Genomic DNA, 21,443 nt, shown 5'->3' on the forward strand with positions numbered 1-21,443 from the left:
CACATAGCCTCAGCTCAAGGGACCCATGGGGCCCCTTTCCTCCTGCTTGCTCTATCTCCATCCTTCTCTCTAATCCTCCTCCCACCCTACCTTGTAGCATCTCCCCCAATCCCCTGGAGATTAATGTGATAATTGCCATGTGTGCCTGTTTACGCAGGGAGTGGGTGAGCTCGCCACCCCCATCAGTCAGGTTCCCAAAGGAACACATTCCCACAATGTCAGGACTGGTACCCGCTGAGCACTCCTGTGCAGGTGGGCCGCCGCCCCCGAACTGCTTTCTGTCTGTCATTACCCTCGTCATGCGCACGTGTGCATGTGTGTGTCACTCAGGGGATCAGCAGGTGAGGAAGATGGAAAGCAGCCAGCATGCCATTCTAGGGAAGGGCTGGGTGGGGAGGGTGTTGGGAGATGGGAGGAGCATCAGTGCCCCATGTAAGAGGACACTGACCAAACAGAAGCGCTCTTCTGTGATGCCTGACTCATAATAGGTGTTGCATGAGTGGTGTGGGATGGAGGGGCTAGCATTTTCTGGGCAGCATTCTTTGCAGGGAGGGCCCTGGTTTCCCTTAGCTGCTCCACGGTAGAGGTCTGGGCTGTGAAGGTTCTCATGGGGCCAGGATCTTGATTGGAGTACTTAGCATGGCTGTCCCGTGTTCCTGAAGGAAGAGGTGCTGGGGAAAATAGAGTGCAAGTCTTACATGAAAGGAGCTTGTGAGAACTGCCACTCTGTCACAGAAGCCGGGGGAATGCTGTAGAGAGAGAATGAGTGATTCTCCCTCTCACTCACGGCAACCTTCCTCTCTTGCACCTCCTGCTGAGACAGAAACGTGCACACCACGAGAAAGAAAACAGTCACAACTCCACTGTTGAACTGGCAACTTCACCCTGACTCCCAGTTCACGTGCTTTCTGGGTACTTGCTGCCTCGAGTTGTCGGTTGCTGCTGCTTTTTTTCATCTCAAAGGACACTTGAGTCGTTGTTTCTCCTACACTGGACAATTTTGTTTTAATAATGATGAATCAGAAGGAGACTGAAGCCCCAACTGGCCTCAGAAAGAACCGTGCCATTTTGAAAAAGGGAAGCATGCATTCCTTTGCTAGCCTGCTTCCTGCCGAGGTGTGTCGCTTTGTCCTACCGGGTGTGTCACTGACCCTGGACAAGCATGCAAGGGGAGTGGGAAGCCACCTGGCCAGGAAGAATGAAACAGGAGGGAGAGGAGCAAGGTGTGGAGAGGGTGGGGCAAGCCTATTAAAAGGTGTGTGATAACCTACAGGAGCTGTCAAGCTACTTTCTCCAAAAGAATCTTTTAAGCTGTCAGTCATCTTCAAGAACCCCTAGGGCCTTGCTGGTGCTGGTGTCGTCCCAGCTCTTCTTTTTCTCTTTCTAGTTCCCATCCTCCTCCTTTTTCATCCAGCAGGCCCCAACACTGTGGTGGATAATGTTTCCGGCAATTCAGAGAAATCTCCACAGATTGAGGGGGGCTATCAGAATGAACTGTATCAGTATATTTTTAACAGGAGAATCTTCTTATTAGAATTGTGGACATTTTTTGATTAGTTGACCATCTATGCATGCCAAACCCTTAGTTAGGTGCCAGATACAGAAATGAGCAGACAGTTAGGGTTTCTGCCTGAATATAGGTTGAAGCAGCACCAAAACATACTCACAAAATGCTGAATCAAAAGACACTGCTCGTCAATGGTTTTTTATAGAATTGAGAAACACATTCCAGATTCTGACCCACTATAGTTCCTACATTTCATAGACTTTATTCCTTGATGTGTTACTAGATTTTCTCTGAAAATGAGGGTTCCATGATCAAAAGTGTCTATGAAATGATGGAGGAAACAAGGTAAATAATGTTCTTTTTTTGTGGATCTCGTCACAGGCTCAGAAGAAAATATAATCTGCTGTGTTTCCCAAATGTCTTTGGTTACAGAAGCCCCTTTTCCACAAAATACATTAACTTCTTAGAGATCTCTAGCAATGAGAACAATGTAATTTTGGACATCCTCTTTACAGCATACCTTGCAAGTAGTCACCCATGTGAAATTGCTCTGAGCCACCCTCAAACTGTAGCTCAATTATTTAAGAACAAAAATATCTTAAAAGTCACAATTTCATCATTGCTATTGCTGATACCTGCTAATGTTTATTGGCAACAAAGTGCTATCTGGGTGCTGGATGTAGACTCAGTTTTTGTTGCCAAGGAATGTTGTGGTGCTGGGGGGTTTGGCTGCTGGCTAAGCCATAGAGTGAATAAACCCTGTTAATCTGGAACTCTACTGGTGAACCATCAGAGCTAGCCAGCCTTACAAAAGGACTGATTTGTGATCATGAATAAACATAGAGCTAGCTATACAAGTATCATTGCAATTCATTTTTCAGCTCATAGGGAAGGTCCATGTCTTAACAAACTCAAAGAAAATGGCTTCCTACCTCCGTTAAAACCCTCCACAACTCTTGGCATCTAGTTCCTCTGCATCTTTCTGCTAATATTCGGGAACAGTTTTCTCTGAGGTCTGGTCCACATCTTCCCTGATTGTATTTAACTGACCAGACTTGATTGAACCAAAGAGCTCCATCTTACACACTGAAATTGGCAGGTGTCTGCATCTGTCCCTTCCCATTCAGAAAGTATTTTCTTGTTTACTTTTAACTTGTATTCTGCTTCAATTGCAATTATCTCTCTCTGAATAGTGTAGCGGCAAAACAAAACACACGAGTTTGGTGAAAGGAGATTGCCTTAGAAGCTGTTTTAGTGGTGTGATTCTTCAAATACCTAAAAACAGAACTAGCATTCAACCCAGCAGTCCCATTACTGGGTTTGCTTATAACCCAAAGGAATATAAATCATTCTCTTATAAAAACACATGCATGCATATGCTCATTACAGCACTATTCATGATAGCAAAGACATGGAATCAACCTAAATGCCCACCAGTGACAGAATGGTTAAAGAAAATGCAGTACATATACACCATGGAATACTATGCAGCCTTAAAAAGAATGAGAACATGTTCTTTACAGGAACATGGATGGAGCTGGTGGCCGTTATCCTTAGCAAACCAACACAGGAACAGACAACCAAATACTGCATGTTCTCCCTTATAAGAGGGAACTAAATGATGAGAACACATGGACACAGGAAGAGGAACAACACATTGGAGCCTTTTGGAGGGTGAAGGGTAGGGGAAGGAAGAGGATCAAGAAAAAACAGCTATTGGGTACTAGACTTAATACCTGGGTGATGAAATAATCTGTACAACAAACCGCTGTGACATGAGTCACATATAACAAATCTGCACATGTACCCCTGAACTTAAAATAAAAGTCAAACTGTTTTTAATGGATGAATCGACTATACAGTGATAGCTGCCATGATTGGTAAGAGGCTATATTCTGCAGACTGGAATATTTGAATGGGAGATAATTTGGGAGAAAACAAGAGAATGTCACAGAAGTCCACAGGAAACATGAAGACAATCAATCAAAATATGTTTTCAAAATTTAGCAGTGAGAGGGGGAAAAGGTAAATTGGAGGGACAAGAAATACTTTGCCATAGAAATTCTGAGTTCTGGTCTTTTTTTTTTTTTTTTTTTTTATTGCCATTACCTTGCCAAAAAAAAAAGGATTTAGGAAGTTTACATAATGCATACCATACAGAGAGTTGAATTCCTGTGCTCAGGTGATCCTCCCACTTCAGCCTCCCAAGTAGCTGAGACTATAGGTGCCACCACATGTGGCTAATTTAAAAAAAAAAAACCTCGCCTGGCTAGTTTTTGTATTTTTAGTAGAGACGGGGTTTCACCGTGTTAGCCAGGATGGTCTCGATCTCCTGACCTCGTGATCCGCCTGTCTCGGCCTCCCAAAGTGCTGGGATTACAGGCTTGAGCCACCGCGCCTGGCCGAGTTCTGGTCTTAATTTTACTAATTTAGCTTGTGAGTTTTAGGCATGGCATTTGACTTTGGCCTTGTTTTTCCAGTGAAGTAATGATGAAATATCTGTTGTAAGTTTCAAATGGGTCTTAGAGTTTGTGTGTGAGAGAGTGGAGTCGGGGTTGAAGGGATTTCAAAGCCCTGCATATGTGAAATGCAATTCAGGAAGACTATTTGGAAAGACTTGGAGGTGCTGTCAGGTGAGGAAGAGTCAAAGGAAAGACTGAGAACCCTTAGTTCAGTGGTACAGCTTTCAGAGAGGCTCCCAGGCTCTATTTCAAGGTTCTAATAAGACATCCTGCTAAGAATTGCTTCTTTCTTTTGTTTAATTCGTAAGATATAATTCTTCCTCAGTCCCTGACCATTCAAGGGTCTTGCAACTGATTCGTGATATAAGAATCCAGAATATGGATTTGCAGGCATTTTTTAATTCACTGAGTGTTAACATCAGAGTGCAAGTGATCACTCTTCAAATCTAGATTTATTCCTTGTTCTGGCCAGAGCCTTGCTGGGGCCAGGCCTGGGCCAGCTCTGTACTATTGTACTGTGATGGAAGAAAGCAAGCTGGGTCCAGGTCAAGGGCTGAGCGAGACACAGAGGACCCTAACATTTCTTCCAAATAATCCTGTCAAGGCCTTTGCTAGCATCCATGGAATAGATTGGGCACAACCTGCCTTTGTCTTTTTGAGAATTTGCCCAATTTTGTGTGCAGAGGCTTAGAACCCACATTACCAAATGCTATAAAACCAGTGGTTGTTTGTGTGACCTTGGGAAAGTATCTGATCTTTCTGTATTGTTTTCCCATGTGCTAAGCGAGGGTGTGAGAATATTCCAACTCAGTATATTATGGTGAGGCTGATGCTATGTTCTTTATTATGTACCTGGGAGATTGTGAGCTAACTCATAGTAATGCCAAATTGGGAATGGAGTAAGGCAATATTTAACTGCATTACATTGCGCTTGTTACATCACCCTCTGTGAAGCTGCAGGAATGTTAGCTTTACTTATGGAAGATGGCTTTAAGTATTAAGGAACCATTTTTCTTTCTTTCAGACCAATGATGCCTTAGGAGCCACCTGGAATTGGCTGTACTTCATCCCCCTCATCATCATTGGATCCTTCTTTGTTCTCAACCTAGTCCTGGGAGTGCTTTCCGGGTGAGCCAGATGTTTCTCTCTTCTTAACTCATTTGCTGACTGCTAACTGTAAACTAATGCCTCCTGACTCATGGCAGATTCATTCATTTAACCTTCATTTAGAAGACACTTACCGAGCAGTTCTTCTGTGCCAAATGCTTTCTAGTTGCTGAGAATACAGTAGTGAACTGTCGTTCTAATAATCTTGATTATTTTCAGGAATTAAAAAGTCTTGACGTCAGGCACAACACTGAACACAGTATCTAGTGAGAGTTCATTTATTCATCCACGCTTTCATTCAGTAACTCAGCAGTCAGAGACCTATGTCAAACACTGTGCTGGTTGTTAGGGAAATAAAGTTGAATTAGACACAGACTTTCCCTCAAAAGTTTCTTACTCTGTAGTGTATTGGGCATCAACTCTCATATTTGTGGCTTGAATTAGTTTATACAAAGCTGCAACTATTTGGTGTCCAATACCATGGTAAGCATCGCCAGGAGCACACAAAGTATAAGGTGTGGTTCCTCTCCTTAAGAAACATGTTTTGCTAAGAAGATGATACAAACACATGAAATGGAGAATAGGAGTTCTTTTACTGACTTATACAAGTTTTAATCATTTGTTTTGGGGAAGGAACAAATCTATGTGGTCTGAAGTCATCAGGGATAGTTTCATGAAGGATTGGGATTTTGCTTGGGTTATGAAACATGTAGTAGGATTACACAGACTATATGGGAGTGAACATTTCAGGAAGGGGAGTATTACACCGTAAGCAAAGATGAAAAAAATAGGACTTGTCATGGAGTGTGAAGAAATTATAATGTAACATCTTAGGATAGCCGAGACAGGGATATATTTTAGAGATTCTTTTATTTTTCCAAGCAAAACTGAACTTAATTTTTTTGTCAGAGTGGCATACGTTCTTCAAATGAAAATTTATAAGGTGATACTTCTGTTTAAACATGGCAGATTGAACTAAGTTGGTCATTTCTTGAAACTCCACTAATACAGAAAATAAATTTTAAGAAGGGCACTAGGACAAAGGGAACAAGACGAATGCCAAGAGATGAGAGATGTCAACAACATTTTTGAACATAGAAAAAAATTGACAACTGACAGTGATAGGAAAGCTGAAGTTTAATTGTTTAGGGAATACCAGTATAAAAGCAAACTGATTGTCCTTCGGAGCTCTAGAAAGGCTCAGAAATTGGAGACACCAGGTAGGTCTGAGAGCTGGGGTAGGCATGGTGCTAAAAACAAGAGGATTGATGCAAAGTCCTTGTAAGGAACATTAGACTCCCTGCCCTACCCCACTATAACCTCCAGGCAATGCTGACAGATATCTGCTTCGCCCAACCCCCACCCTAGCAAAAGTTAGGAGACTTAATCTCTGTAGATGTGGAATCAGAGAAGCCTGGAATTGTACCATCAGGTGCACCTGAGGGTAGTGTTGACATGTTGTACTGAAAACAGGAGGGCTAAATGAAAGTCTACAAACTGAATGTGCATAGTCCAGCCCACTTCTCCTGCTTGACTCTTAAAAATGTAGCAATCTGGTAGGAGTTGAGAGGATTCCTCTCTTGGGAAACTGTCTGTCTGAAGAGAAGGGACAAATTTATACTGATATTTGGGGGAGACCAGAGAAACAGGTTCCCATCTCATCATCTTTGGTGAGACTCACAATATATTAATTACCTGTGGCTGCCTTCAACTAATTACTGTAGCTCTGCGGCTTAAAACTGTGAGATGAACTTTATTCTCTTATAGTTCTGAAGGGTAGAGGTCCAAAATCTGGCAGGACCGTTGATATAGTTTGGCTGTGTCCCCACCCAAATCTCACCTTGAATTGTAACTCCCACAATTCCCAGGTGTTGTGAGGGACCCGGTGGGAGGTAATTGAATCATGGGGGTGGGTCTTTCCCATGCTGTTCTCGTGATTAAATGTCACAAGACCTGATGATTTTATAAAAGGGAGTTTCCCTGCACAAGCTCTCTTCTCTTGTCTGCTGCCAAGTGAGATGTGCCTTTCACCTTCTGCCATGATTGTGAGGTGTACCCAGCCATGTGGAACTGTGAGTCCATGAAACGTCTTTCTTTTGTAAATTTCTCAGGCTTGCGTATGTCTTTATTAGCAGCATGAAAATGGATGAATACAGCTGTGCTCCCTCCAAGGGCTCTAAAGGAGAATTGATTTTCTTCCTCTTCCAGCTTCTGGCAGCCCCAGGCATTCCTTGGCTTATAGCCACATCACTGTAGTCTCTGCCTCTGTGATCATATTGCCTCTTCTTCAGTGTCTGTGCAGTTTCCCTCTGCTTTGCTCTTCTAAGGCCACTTGTCATTGGATTTAGGGTCATTTTGATAAGCCAGGATGATCTCTTATCTGAACATCCTTAATTTAATAATCTACAAACATTATTTTTCCAAATAAAGTAACATTCACATGTTCCAGGACTTAGGATGTGAACAGATCTTTTGGGGGGCTTCCAGTCATCCCATTACACTCACCATTCCACAAGCTACAAGCTTGCATAGAGTTGCCAATGAGCTTTTGTGCCATGCTCTGAAATATGAACACACATCTAGAGATCATCAGCATTTGAGGAAAATGCCCAACACGAAAGAATAAAAAACAAAATCATGAAAAAAAAAAAAGGAAATTGAGGGAATATGAACAATGCAGGGAGTAGAAGACAATTTTAAAAGCTGTATTTGCGATTAGAGATAGAAAAGAAACCATTTTATTTACAGAATAACTGACCAATAAATACAAAAAAAATTTAGAGGTTAAGGGCTCTTGGAAATTAATGTAAAGTGTACATTCATTTTACAAAGTAAATTTACATTAAATATAAAAATGAAATAATGTAAAAATATAAGAATGTAATAAAAATATAAAGATAATAAATGTTTGGAATATAAAATTGGTGAAATTACCTAGAAAATAGAACAACAAAACAGGATTGATCCAGCTTTTAACTATAATAGGAGTTCTATAAAAAGAACAGAGAAATGGAAAGGAAAAAAGTAACAAAAATACAAGAAGTGTTCCCAGAACCAAAAGACTCACATTGCCAGTTTAAAAGATGTGTTGAGACAGATGCAAGGATGTTCTTTCCAGCATTATTTCATGGTAGTGGGGAGTTGGAGGCAACTTGGATGTCTATAACTGGGAGACTATATAGGTAAAACATTGGGTGTATACCATGGCATAGTATGTAGCAGTGTGTACTGTGGCATCCTGTGTAGCACAGAGCAACAAATACTGTGTACACATGAAACATAAGATATCTTAAGAACATAGATTTTAGTGAAAACAAAAATCACTGTGATATGATACCATTTACATAAAACTACATGCACACAAAACATACAGTTTATGAAAATATATTCAAATCAAAGGCACATTTTGAATATATTGTAATTTTTAAAATTTTTATTTTACTTTAATGATAATTTTCATAGGGAGATAGAAGGTGGGTATGGAGGTAAAAGGGAACAAATGAGTTTAATTAATAATGAAGTGCACACTGAAAACTCAGTATGACTGATGGAAAGCAAGCACACCAAGGTGAATCGTCATGAAATTTCAGAACATCAGATTAAAAAATATTCTGAAAGTGCCTGGTAATTAGGAAGGAGATGGAATTTATTTACAAAGAAATAGGAATCAGGATAGCTTTGGGCTTCTCAATGGTAACAATGAAAGTTAGTAACAAATAGAGAAGTTCCTAAAACTTTCATAAGGAAAATAATTTCCAAGATAGATTTCTATACCTAGCTCAAATAACAATTGTTTTTTAGGATGGAATCACAATATTTTTAGATATTCATTTTGAAAGAGTTACTGGTGAATGTGAGTCACTAAAAATAAGGAAATAATTGAAGAAAGAGAAGAACGTGATACTCATGGAAACAAGGGATTCGATGGAGGAGAGAAGGAAGAGATTGATTCCCAGGGTGATGAAGGGAAGTCTAGGATGACAGAAGCCTAGAGATTATCAAGCACAGATTTGAGTAGAGTGACAGAGGCCTCTAAAAATGCTATCCATAAGAAAAAAATAAAACTAATGTATTCCCTAATGTGTGTTATTATATTCAAAAGAACTTATGGTTTTGCTGAAACTATATACAGTCATGTGCCACATAATCACATTTCAGTCAATGGCTGATGTATATGCAACAGTGGTCCCATAAGATTTAGTGGAGCTGAAAAATTCCTGTGGCTTAGTGACATCATAGTCATCTTAACATCATAGTGCAATACATTATTCACATGGTTGTGGTGATGCTGGTGTAAAAAAAACCTGAATTGTCAATCATGTAAAAGTAGAACACCTATAATTATGTACAGTATATAGTACTCGACAGTAAATGACTATGTTACTGATTTGTGTATTTACTTTTAATTGTTGTTTTACAATTGATTCCTACTTACTTAAAAAAAAGTTATCTGTAAAACAGTATCAGGCAGGTTCTTCAGGAGGTATTCCAGAGGAAGGCATTGTCATCATAGGAGATGACAGCTCCCTGTATGTTATTGCTCCTGAAGACCTTCCAGTGGGACAAGATATGGAGGTGGAAGACAGTGATATTGATGGTCCTGACTCTCTGCAGGCCTAGGCTGTGTGTGTGTGTGTCTTAGCTTTTAACAAAAGATTTTAAAAAGTAAAAAAGAAAAAATCAAAAAAAAAGCTTATAGAATGAGGATGTAAGGATAGAAAATATATTTGTACAGCTGTACAATGTGTGTTTTAAGCTAAGCATTATTGCCAAAGAGTCTTAAGTTAAATTTTTTTAAGTTCATAAGGTAAAGTTACAGTATGTGAAGATTAATTGATGGAAAGAAAAATGTTTTTAATAAATTTAGTGTAGCTTAAGTGTCCAGTGTTGATAAAGTCTACAGTGCTGTACAGTAATGTCCTAGGCCTTCACATTCACTCACCACTCACTTTCTGACTCACCCAGAGCAACTTCCTATAAGCTCCATTCATGGTAAGTGCCCTATATGGTGTACCTTTTTTTTTTTTTTAATCTTTTGTACCATATTTTTACTATCCCTTTTCTGTGTTTAGATGTATTTAGATGTACAAATACTTCATGTTGTGTTATACGTGCCCACAGTATTTAGTGTAGTAATATGCTCTATAGGTTTAGAGCCTAGGAGCAATAGGTTACAGCATATAGACTAGGTGTGCAGTAGGCTATAGCATCTAGGTCTGTGTAAGTACACATTCTGGTGTTGGCACAACAAAATTGCCTAGCAATGCATTTCTCAGAATGTATGCCTTTTGTTAAGTGATACATGACTGTGTGAATATGTATGTTATGTATTTGTATACACACACATACACAATAAAACACTCTAAGCATTTAATTCCATGAAATATGAAATTGTTACCAGTAAGAAATATAAGCATAGTAGGTAGGTCCTCTATTCAGCTCAATTGTCAACCAAATTTATGTTGCTGATGACGAATTTTGAGATAGCCCCTTACGGTGCCTTAAGTGGATGGAGGAGGCTGAATATGGGGAGGGAAAGGAGATGTCAAAGACTGAAATCTTAGGTTCCACAATAAGGAAGTATTTAGGTAATATCTAAAATGGAAAGATAAAGACATTTCAGTGTTTAAGTATAATATTTAGAAATTTAGAAATGAATACCAGAAGAAACAGGTAAAAGAGTTGAAAGTATTTGCCTTTGGGGAGTGAGATTCAGGGGTTAGGAGAGGTAAAGCAGAGGGCTGCCAGTTTTGCATTAGAAGTCTTTCAAAATTATTTGACTTTTTAAGTTCTACATGTGTTACTTTGAAAAAATAGAAATTAAATTTTAAAGTAAAAATATTGCACACACACAAAAGTGTAGGATGAAAGGCGTATATAAGAATATTCATCTGACATCCGTGGGGGAAGGACTGGCATGGAGAGAGACCAGATTCAGTGGGATTAAGCAGGAAACAACCATAGTAATCCAACTACGGGGTACTAAGAGCCTGTGGTGGTAATTTGTGAGATGGATATGAGGGAAAAACTGAAGACATCGTAAAGAAGTAAGAACTTTAATAATGTTTATTTTGAGTGGAGAGTCTTAAGACGTAAGAGATTTCTTCTATATTTACTCATTCAATGAGTGTTTGTTGGCATTCTTTGTGCCTAAGCACTGCTAGAAGTTACTGTCTCCAGCCAGCTAGTACCTACGACTCCAATGTGCACCCTCTATAACTCTGGCCTCCAGAGAAGCCTGACCACAGGACCTCCTCTTGTATTTCTACTGAGAGGATAATGTCATGTTTGTGTAATCTTATCTGATATTCTTTGTCCTAAGTGTGTATATATTTTAGTTTGGAAAACTTAAGACAGATTCTTACTATATGTTTGGGGAGAAAAGTAGATGCTGTGCTAATGAAAGCCACTGGTGTTCTGGATGAGGCTCCAGTATAGGTTCAAGTTGTGTCTTAACAGAGCTGGAAATGGAACAGAACAGTATCCTACTGGACAGTGCCTTGTGTCTGACCACATGGACTCTCTCTGGTTTGGAATCACATCTTTTCATTCTCTTACATCTTTCTCTGCATGGGATAGAGTTGTACATTGGAAGAGGCATGGGCTTTAGCATCTGACATTCATGGGTGAGAAGCCTAACCCTGTAAGAAACCACTTATTAGCATTGCGAATTTGGATAAGTTACTCTGAGCCTGCTTCCTCCTCTGTAAAATGGGGTAGCAAAAGCTCTCTCATATACAAAACCCTAGCCCAGGGTCTGGCATGGAGTAGCCCTTAGCTCTTATTAGCTGCCTATGTCCTTCGATAATATTAACATACATTTTCTCAGCCTGTTAGGTCCAGGTGGCCATCACCTGCTTAACAGCCTGTGGATGTTCGATTGAGCCAGCTGTGGGGCCATGGGCTCCTCTGGGAGATGGCCTGCACAGGTTAGACGTCATGGAACTGGGATGGCAGATGCCTCCTTAGTACTTCTGGAGAAGCCTAGGAAGTGACAGTGACAGCTGGGAACAGCTGGTATGAATAAATTTTGACATTTAAAGGAGTGTTCACAATAGGGGCCTTATAGGCTGGGACTGAAATCATTCTGACCTGGTTTCTTTTTCTCATTCTGAAGCTCAACACAGTTGGGGGTGGGCTTTATTGGTGTCTGCAGGGGGTTCAGCAGCAGCCAGTCCTGTGTACAGGAGGGGCCATGGGTTCTCTCTTCTGCTTGGTTGGCTCTCACATGCCTTTGGAAAGATTGTAAGCTTTCTCCTTAGAGTGGGGATTTAGTGAGGATTTAATTCAGAAGCAGCCTGGGAAATAGGTTGGAAACCTAGGGAGCAGGTTTCTTGTGACCTGCAGGCAGCTGAATGTTATGTACCAAGGCTGTTCCCAAAGCAGAGAGAGACAGAAATTAAAGGGGGAACACACATGGCTCCTAGGTTGGGCAGGTGAAGGAGAGAGTCCACGTGAGAGGGGGCAGGCCGCATCCACTGGTGCTCAGGGACCCCTGGATGCCAAGCGTGGAAATGACTGAGGCACCTGCCTCTGAGGCACAGACGTTGGTGGGAGGAAGGCTGTGAGGTATGTTTGTTGCTCATATTTAAAGAGGAAGTATGGATGGAAACATCGTAGCATTTTTACTTGTCTCAAAGGAAATGGGATTTGATGAAAACCATTAGCTTAGGCATGAAGAGAAGCAGAGCTTCCTGTCTCCATGGAAACAAAGCAGGGCTGCATAAGCACATCCTGAAATGGCCGTCAGGGGCTACAGGGCAGAGGCTCACACAAACAGAAATGACCCTGAGCCATCCCCCTGTCACCATCCGTTGTTCCCTGGGCTTCTGACCAGGGGAAGGTAAATAGGGGGAAGCAGTTGAGCTGTCTCAAAACCACAGCAGGGGCAGTCAGGCCAGAGACTGCTTCCATATATGTGTGGGGAGCAGTGTGAGCTCTCTTGTGTAAAGCATGCCATAGTTTTCAAAGCACCTTTGCTTCTGTGTTCATATTTGTTCTTTGCAACGACTCCATGCAGTAGGTGGACAGTATCTTTATTTGGAAATGAGAAGAGGGAGGTTTAGAGATGTTAATCTCTGACTAGTTACTGGCAGAGGTGGGGCCGGAGGTTACAATTTATCAACTTCTGATTAGGTGCTTATTTTAGTGTATACTACATGGCCTCCATTCAGGAATACTGACACCTAAGGTGGCACACACACAGAAATGCTGCCAGTGGTAAGCCTGGAATATCATCTTGACCAAGATGATATTGGCGCGAGTTTTAATGTATATGTGCATTGATGTACACACTTATTCATGCACACTGATGTTCACATTCACAATGTGACCCGGTATGTGTACAGGGCAGAAGATGCCAAGACCCACTGTCAAGGTCCTGTTGCCCTAAGACTAATGGGAAGTGGTGAACTGTCCATAGTAGAAGAGGAATTCTTCTGGTTGCATCTCATAAATGCATAGAGTGGCTCCCATGGCAAGCAAAACTACAGCTTTCTGCCTTGCTAACAACTCATGTGCAAACTGATTCTGTGTGATTCAGCAAGTGTTTATTGAGTGTCTGCTATGCAAAAGATACCTGGTTAGACATTTAGAACACAAAGATGGGTAAAATAAGGAGATTATAGACTAATTATGGAAATGTTTCAAAAATACATGTAATGGAACTCTAAGTTCACATAGTCCAGAATGCTAGTCCCTCCCTAAAGCTAATTTTTTTTTCAGATTCATATATGGAGGTCACTAATTTTGAGTTCCTACTATCTTGCAAGGCATTATTGAGGATAAAAAGATGAATAAGACCTAGCTCTTGGCCACAATGGGCATATTAACAACTATAACTTCAGTGTTAAACCCGGCATCTCCTGTTGGACGTGCCATTGCATATTAGGAGGTGGTACCTAAGTGTTTCCCAGGCCTGACCTGAGACAGGAATGGCTGCGGGTCTTAAGAAGGAAATTATTCATGCCCAGCTCATTGCTCCAGATGAGATCTCTGAGGGGAGTTGGTGGGTATTAGTTTGACGTATACCTGCTCCTCCCAAGGCTGGCTGACATTGAAGGTGACTGGCTAAGATAAAGGAGAGTAATTCTGCTGGGATTCTAACACTGGAATCAACTAGTAGAAAGTCAATGACTGACTCACACAACAGTTACTAAGTACTTGTTGTATATGACTCACTGCTAGGGGCTAGGGATACCAGGTCAAACAAGGACAGAGAGCTGCTACCCCTCAAGCAGTTTGAGTCTAGGAAGACATAGCAACAGGGGGCATTTAAATTAGAAGGGGCAAGGATCAGGTAAGGCCAACTGAAGCAGGTGACAGTGGTGTGTGCCTCTGAAGAGCCAGTGATAGTTTATGGGCACAAGGGAGAAGCACATTCTAGCACGGAGGCACAGGCAGAGACTCATCCAGAAGGGCTTCTTGGGTTAAGCTGATAAGTTTAAGCTTGATCCCAGAAGCCTGGGGGAGGTTTTAGATTGTTAGATAAGAAGATGGCTAGATTTGCATTTGAAGATGATCACCCTGGAGAAGGTACATACAGAAGCAAGACTGGAAGCAAACAGAGAGGAACAGTAGTTCAGGCGAGAAGCAGAGAAGCAGCGAGACTGAAGTACAGCAATGGAGACGGAAAGACAGGACAGCTCCAGGAGGTATTGGGGGCCAAGTGTCGGATCTGCAGGACTTGGGACTGTGTGGGTATGTCTGAGTGGGTTTGGTGTGGAAATCAGAGGGAAGTCTCCTGGATTGCTTTTAGGTTTCTGAATTGAGACTGTAGGTGGCTCGGGGAGAACACAGGCCAAAAGGTAGGTCTTAAGGGAAAGAGGTCAGGTTTTGGCCCTGCTGAGCATAGGAAAGCATAGCACACTTCATGGCTTTTGGCTAGTTCACAGGAGTAGGGCAGGGTTTGTTTTAAGTCGTTTTTCTTGTAAGCTGTAATTTTTTGAGACTGTGCTACCCATCAAGCATTGTGCCAATCACATGACACATATTGTCTCATTTAATCCTCACAGTGACCGTATGAGGAAGTACTAACTTCCTTCTATAAACAGAGATACTTGGTCATAAATAGGGATGCTTGGTAATTTGCCAAAGCAAACAAAGCTCATGAGCAGTAGATTCAGAATTTGGACCGAGGTCTGCTAGGCACAAGCACCTATGCCTTTAAGCAGATCCTCCAGATAGTTTAAATGTCCTTTATGGAAGGAAATTATCTGTCATCTAGTACAGCAGAACTTGATGGAAATGCACGGGTCCTTCATGACGGCCATGGCACATGGAACTGCCCAGTCCTGTGGGCAGAAATTTCCTGTGTGAGACCCCGTTTTGATGACCAGAGTGGGGTGTTCATAATTCCTACACTGACGAGAAGGACTTTTCCTGGCTGAGTTGTGTGACCATGGGGGTCACGTGAAAAGCTTATGCGAGCTTGCTGAGAGAATCTGCACTTCCCCAAGACACTGCTTAGTGTATCAGTTGTGAAAATTGTATCTTAGGGTGAGATAAAAATTATTTGAGGAAGACAAAACTCTAAGTGTCATTTGCGCCTGCCTCCTTGTTACAATGGAGGAAACTCGGCTGCAGAGTGAAATGACTTGCTCAGTTTGTAGACAGCTGTTTAGTTAGAACTTGGGTAGAAGCTAGCTGCCCTGGCTCCCTGTCTGGGGTGCTTTTTCCTCCGTGCCCTACGTATTGCCTAGTAGTAAAATACAGACTCTCTAGATAGTCTAGCTGGGTTTGAGTTCTGTTCCTGTCACTTGCCAGCTATGACAATGATGTTAGGTAAATTATTTCACTTTTCTATACCTTCAGTTACCCAAATGTGAATAAGGATATTGGTGTTTGTCATATAAGATTACCGGGGAAATGAAATCAGATAATACATGTTAAGTGTTTAATACCTGGGAGATAGTAAAGACTTAATAAATGTCAGCTGTTAGTAGCAGATTTCTTCTCTTGAGAGCCTGGTTTACACTCAGTAGGTGGGGCTGGGAAAGAGCCATTCTTACCTACCAAGTACTCGTACTCCCATTGAGTCAACTAGCGTGAGCTCAGATTTTTTTTTTTTTGAGGCGGAGTCTTGCTCTGCCGCCCGGGCTGGAGTGCAGTGGCCGGATCTCAGCTCACTGCAAGCTCCGCCTCCCAGGTTCCCGCCATTCTCCTGCCTCTGCCTCCCGAGTAGCTGGGACTACAGGCGCCCGCCACGTCGCCCGGCTAGTTTTTTGTATTTTTTAGTAGAGACGGGGTTTCACTGTGTTCGCCAGGATGGTCTCGATCTCCTGACCTCGTGATCCGCCCGTCTCGGCCTCCCAAAGTGCTGGGATTACAGGCTTGAGCCACCGCGCCCGGCCGAGCTCAGATGTTTTCAGATACCATTGGTAGAGCTGACCATCTATGGCACCCTACAGGGAACAGCAAAGACAGACTGTGCCCTTGGGCCCCACATGAGGCTGTCAAGTTGGACACTCCCCCATTTGAAGTTCCTTGGAGTACCTGGGCCTTTCTGGTCTCTGCTCATGTGGTCTGGAGTAAGCCTCTAATTTTCTTTGTTAAATTCCTGCTCATCCCTCTCAGCTTGTTTTAACTTTGACTTCTTTCACGAGATCTTTCCAGGTCTATACCCCCCACTCTCATTTTACAATTAGTATTAAAATCTTTCTCCCACATGTTCCCATAGAGCTATGTGCGTGTTTGTTATAGACTCTGTCACTCATAGTAACATCACGGAATTGTTATATAATTTAATACTACTAAAGATAAGATCTAATATTTATTGAAACCTTGCCATCTGCCCGATACCATGCTAAATGCTTTATATACATTATTTCAATTGATTTTTGTAACAGCCTCATGAGTCAGGTACTGTTGTTAACCCCATTTTATAATTGAGGAAATGGAGACTGAGAGTGGCTAAGAGTCTCGCCTAAGGGTACACAGGCTAATGAGAGGCAGAGCTCTCCTGCCTTCTCCTGGAGGCACTGTCTTCCTGTGCTTTGGAGTCACAGATGTCTCTGTTACCCATGAAGTTCTGTTTCTTCTGCTGAGGAGGTCTTTCCGTGTGGTTGGATTGCTCCTGATATCTTAGTGCCTTGTTTTTGTGTTCAAGAAATGGTTGATGAATTGAAGGGAAACCGAATAACATCAGGACCCTCTTAGGGGATGCCATACCCCCCATGACCTCCTGGGAGATAGTATTGCAGAGAAGAGGAAGAGGCTGGCATCTTAAAAGTCAGGAGCATAGTCACTGGTATTGGAGATCCTCAAAAAACCTCTGGAGAAGCTGTTTGCTTTCTGGAATGGTGATCCCAGCTTACAAGCATTACAGACAAGTAATTGTGACAGGTTGGACACTTTTACACTTGGCCATTGCTAATTTTTTTTCTTCGAGTTAATTCCTCATACCCTTTGCCCATTTTCCCATAAATTGGCATATTTATCTTTTTCATATGAATTTAAATTATTTGCATTATAAGGATATTAACCTTTTATATCATATGTGGCGCATGTTTTCAGAATAATCACTTCTAAAGGATTGCTAAAGCTGTTATTCTATAGGCAATTGTGGGCAAATAAGGCTGTTGGAAGCAGAAAAAGACAAAACAGTTATTCTTTTTTACTTTAGCGCATTTGGTTTATAAAGCATTTCATGTGTTTGATTCTCACGGTAGTCCTAAGAAGTATAGTAGTAGTTTACAAATAAGGAGATTGCAGCTTGAAGTTAGCAAAGTGACATGACTTAAATTACAAATGTAAGTGCGATTTTATGACTCTCAGTCCAGTGCTCTTGTTACACAAAGCAGTGCTTCCCCTTATGGAGTGGGCATTTGCAATGGGATCTTTGCTGCTTGGCTTCTACTCACAACAGAGCTGTGATTTACACACATGCCCCAGCACAACAACAAAGTGCTCTTTTGAGTTGATTTATTCAACAGATATTTAGTGCCAAACACTGTTCTCCAGATGCTGGGGATTGAAAAATCCCTGCCTCCATGGAGCTTATATTTTGCTGTTGCACATGTAATCTATATTTCATGTAATATTATCCCCATTTTAGGACTCTAGTATTAGGAAGAAGTACAATCAGCACCAACACCCTGAAATTGCCCTGTGTTGATAACGCTATGGGCTGTGAAACAATCATTATATTCTTTTGCTGAATTGGCCCTTTTATCATTATATAATAAACTATTTTTCTCTTTTTTTTAAAAAAAAAAAAGAAATGTGAATGTGAAATATAATGCAGCTGCTTTTGCAGGGGAAAAAGGTTCTGGTTTTCTTGTATTAATTAAAGTTCTGTCTCCTTTCAAAAATTAATTTCTAGTGTCTCTTGCTGTTATCTACCTTGAGAAGCAGAGGCAGTGTCAGGATAGGTGGTTCTGGGGGCTCAGCCAAGGTGAGAGCATCCTTGGCTGCAGAGGTATGGTGGGGGTGGAGAGGTGAAGTCATAGCTGGGAGAAGCCAAGAATCTTATCCAGAAAGATTGCATCTGAGAGGCAGGGTGACGGTATTGAGGGAAAAAGAATAGAGAAATCAGTAAGTAGAACTATCAACATAAATAATCAAAACAAGGTACTATTTTACAAGCATTTATCCTTTTTAAAGCAAACTGTTGACAATTAGATTGGGACTTCATTAGGTGCCTTTTTGGATATGAAGACAATAACCACATATAAAAATGCCTCCATTCTCTGTTGAATTTTTCACACATGAAATTTCTGGTTGACCAAGTTCTTAGGTAACTGAAGCATCCTTGTAGCTCCTCATCCATGCTCTAACTTAGTATAGGTAAATCTTCTAACACTCTGATACATATATACCTATATACACACACACACACACACACACACACACACACACACGTACATGTACACATACATACATATCTGTGTATATATACACCCATATATGCATACATACACACATATTTTCACACATGTGTATGATGTTTTCTATTCATGTGCAAACTCCAATGCATATACTCCAGGACTTGTCCCTTCATTTAGTACTGAAGGGACCCAGTAGATAATTGTACCATTCTCTGAATTTGCCTTGCACAGTGACTACTTTTAAACTCATTTCAAGAATGTTCCATTTTAAAATCTAGTTTTATTTGTTTTTCAGAGGAGGAGATAATTTTTACTTAGTAAAATATAACATGAAGTAACATTTAAAAAGATGGCTTTTTAGATAGATGAAATAAGTTCTGGTGTTCTATTGCACAGTAGGTGATGACAGTTAACAGTAAGGCATTGTATATTACAAAGTAGCTTGAAGAGAGGTTTTTAAATGTCCTCACCACAAAGAAAAATGATACATGCATGAAGTGATGGATATGCTACATACTCTGACTTAATCATTATACAACATATATATGTATAGAAACATCAGATTGTACCCCATAAATATGTACAATTACAATGTGCCAATTAAAAAATAAATGAAAAAGATGGCTCTGCTAAGAGACAGACCTGGATTTAACGTTCCGATCTGCTACTAAGCTCCGAAGTGTACGTATTCACTTAGATATCCCCGAGGTGTCTTAAGCTTAGGATGCCCCAAACAGAATTCACTGTTTAACTCCCTTTCCTCATCACTAAACACAGTCTCTATTCTTTCTATATTCTCTGGTTTTCTTTTACTCTTTCTGTGATTCTTTTATCACATTTGTTATCCAAGATAGAAACCTGAGTTAATTCTGGTATCTTCTCCTCACTTACTCTCTGGGCCTAATTGCTCATCAAGACCTACTGATTAAGTTTCATAAACTATGGCCTGGACTATAGCAATTGTCTCTTTAAATGTTCTGTCTGCTCTAATGCAGCCTGCTATTCATGAGAAAACAGCCTTTACAAACTAGACATTTAATTATAGAATTTGTACACCTTAGTTATTTATAATGGGATCCCATTGCCTAAATGGTAGAATCACTTATGTATTCACTTAACCAGTTTTCAATAGATGTTGAGCTTCTGTGTGGCAGGCAGTATTCTAGATATTGGGAATACAGCAGGGAACAAAACAAAAATCCCTGCCCTCATAAAACTTGCTTTCCCATATGGGGAGATTCTAAGGACATATATTCCAATTTAGGTAAATGAAAAGACAGACCCTGCTCCTGAAAAGGAATACTTCAAATTACAAAGATGTCTGCTTTCTCCACTTTAGTCTTTAATGTGATATTGATAAATGTAAACAATAGTTTTAGTAAATTATATTAAAATTTATCTGAAAATATAAATGTATAAGAGTAGCCAAGACATTTCCTTAAAGAACAATGAGGAACAGGAACTTTTTGTATAGGGAGTAACATATATTCTAAAGCTACAATAATTGAAATGATGTGATACAGGAATACAGGAACCAAATATATATATACACACACGACATATATTGTGTGTGTGTGTATATATTAATTTACAGTATATATGAGTGTAAAGTGTCATTTCAAATCATTGAAGATGAATCATTCAGTGAATTGTGTGACTGGCTAGTTACCTGGAAGGACAAAATTTGAGTTGGAGCCCCATCTCATATCTTATATCAAAATAAATTGCAGGTGGAGCTAGTACATGCATTTTAAAAATTAAATCATACAAGGATTCAAAGAAAACACGGACAATTGAAAAAAATCTTCAAGGGAGAAGACGTTTCTAAGCATTATGCAAATCAATAAGCCATAAAGGAAATAATTGATACATTTGAATTTGTAAAAATAAAAGTACACTGACTACTATAATTTATTAATAACTTCCAAAAACAAATGGGTTAGTTTTGAATTTCAGATTGATTATATAGAGGATTCAGGAAGGTGATAAAAAGATGATTGATAAGTAATAAGATTGTAATAAAGCTCTAGTTCCAGACATAAAATGAGGATTTCAAGCACCGATGGCTGAAATGTAAAGTGAGAAACAGGTGAAGATTTTAAGTGGTAAAATAGTCAGGACATGATGAATGACTGACTGTAAGGAGTAGGGAAAATCACCTAGTATATGATCCCAAGATTCAGTTGCAAATGTTTTGGAGAACTTTTGTTCCATTTACTGATATGAATAATAGAAGAAGAAAAAAAGCTCTTATTCTGAGAGGAAGGTTTGTTTAATTTTAGACATAGAAAGTTTGAAGTTCAAGAGGCTTGAACAAGTAGATAGGAGCATCCAATATCTGCGTCTTAAGAAAAGAGGGAGAAAAGATATGATACACTATCAGAACACAGTAGAGAAAACAGTACAAATACTTAAGGTTATCCATGGAGGGAAGGTAGAGAAGAAAAAACAGCCACAGATAGAGGTTTCTAGAAACACCATTTAAGAGAATATTAAGATTTTCTTTTTTTTCTTTTTTTTTTTTTTTTGAGACGGAGTCTC

General features: G+C 40.4%; 1 protein-coding gene across 3 annotated transcripts in view; it reads left to right on the plus strand.

Moving 5' to 3' along the window:
* CACNA1E (calcium channel, voltage-dependent, R type, alpha 1E subunit) overlaps positions 1-21,443 on the plus strand; it is a 347,324-nt gene that overhangs the window by 172,881 nt on the left and 153,000 nt on the right. For all 3 annotated transcript variants that reach the window (XM_011951155.1, XM_011951156.1, XM_011951158.1), the window contains exon 7: positions 4,994-5,097. In XM_011951155.1, the coding sequence (XP_011806545.1) occupies positions 4,994-5,097 (104 nt within the window). The remainder of the gene's footprint in view (positions 1-4,993; positions 5,098-21,443) is intronic.

Source organism: Colobus angolensis, unplaced genomic scaffold (genome assembly GCF_000951035.1).
Source record: "Colobus angolensis palliatus isolate OR3802 unplaced genomic scaffold, Cang.pa_1.0 Scaffold315, whole genome shotgun sequence".
Lineage (NCBI taxonomy): Eukaryota > Metazoa > Chordata > Mammalia > Primates > Cercopithecidae > Colobus > Colobus angolensis.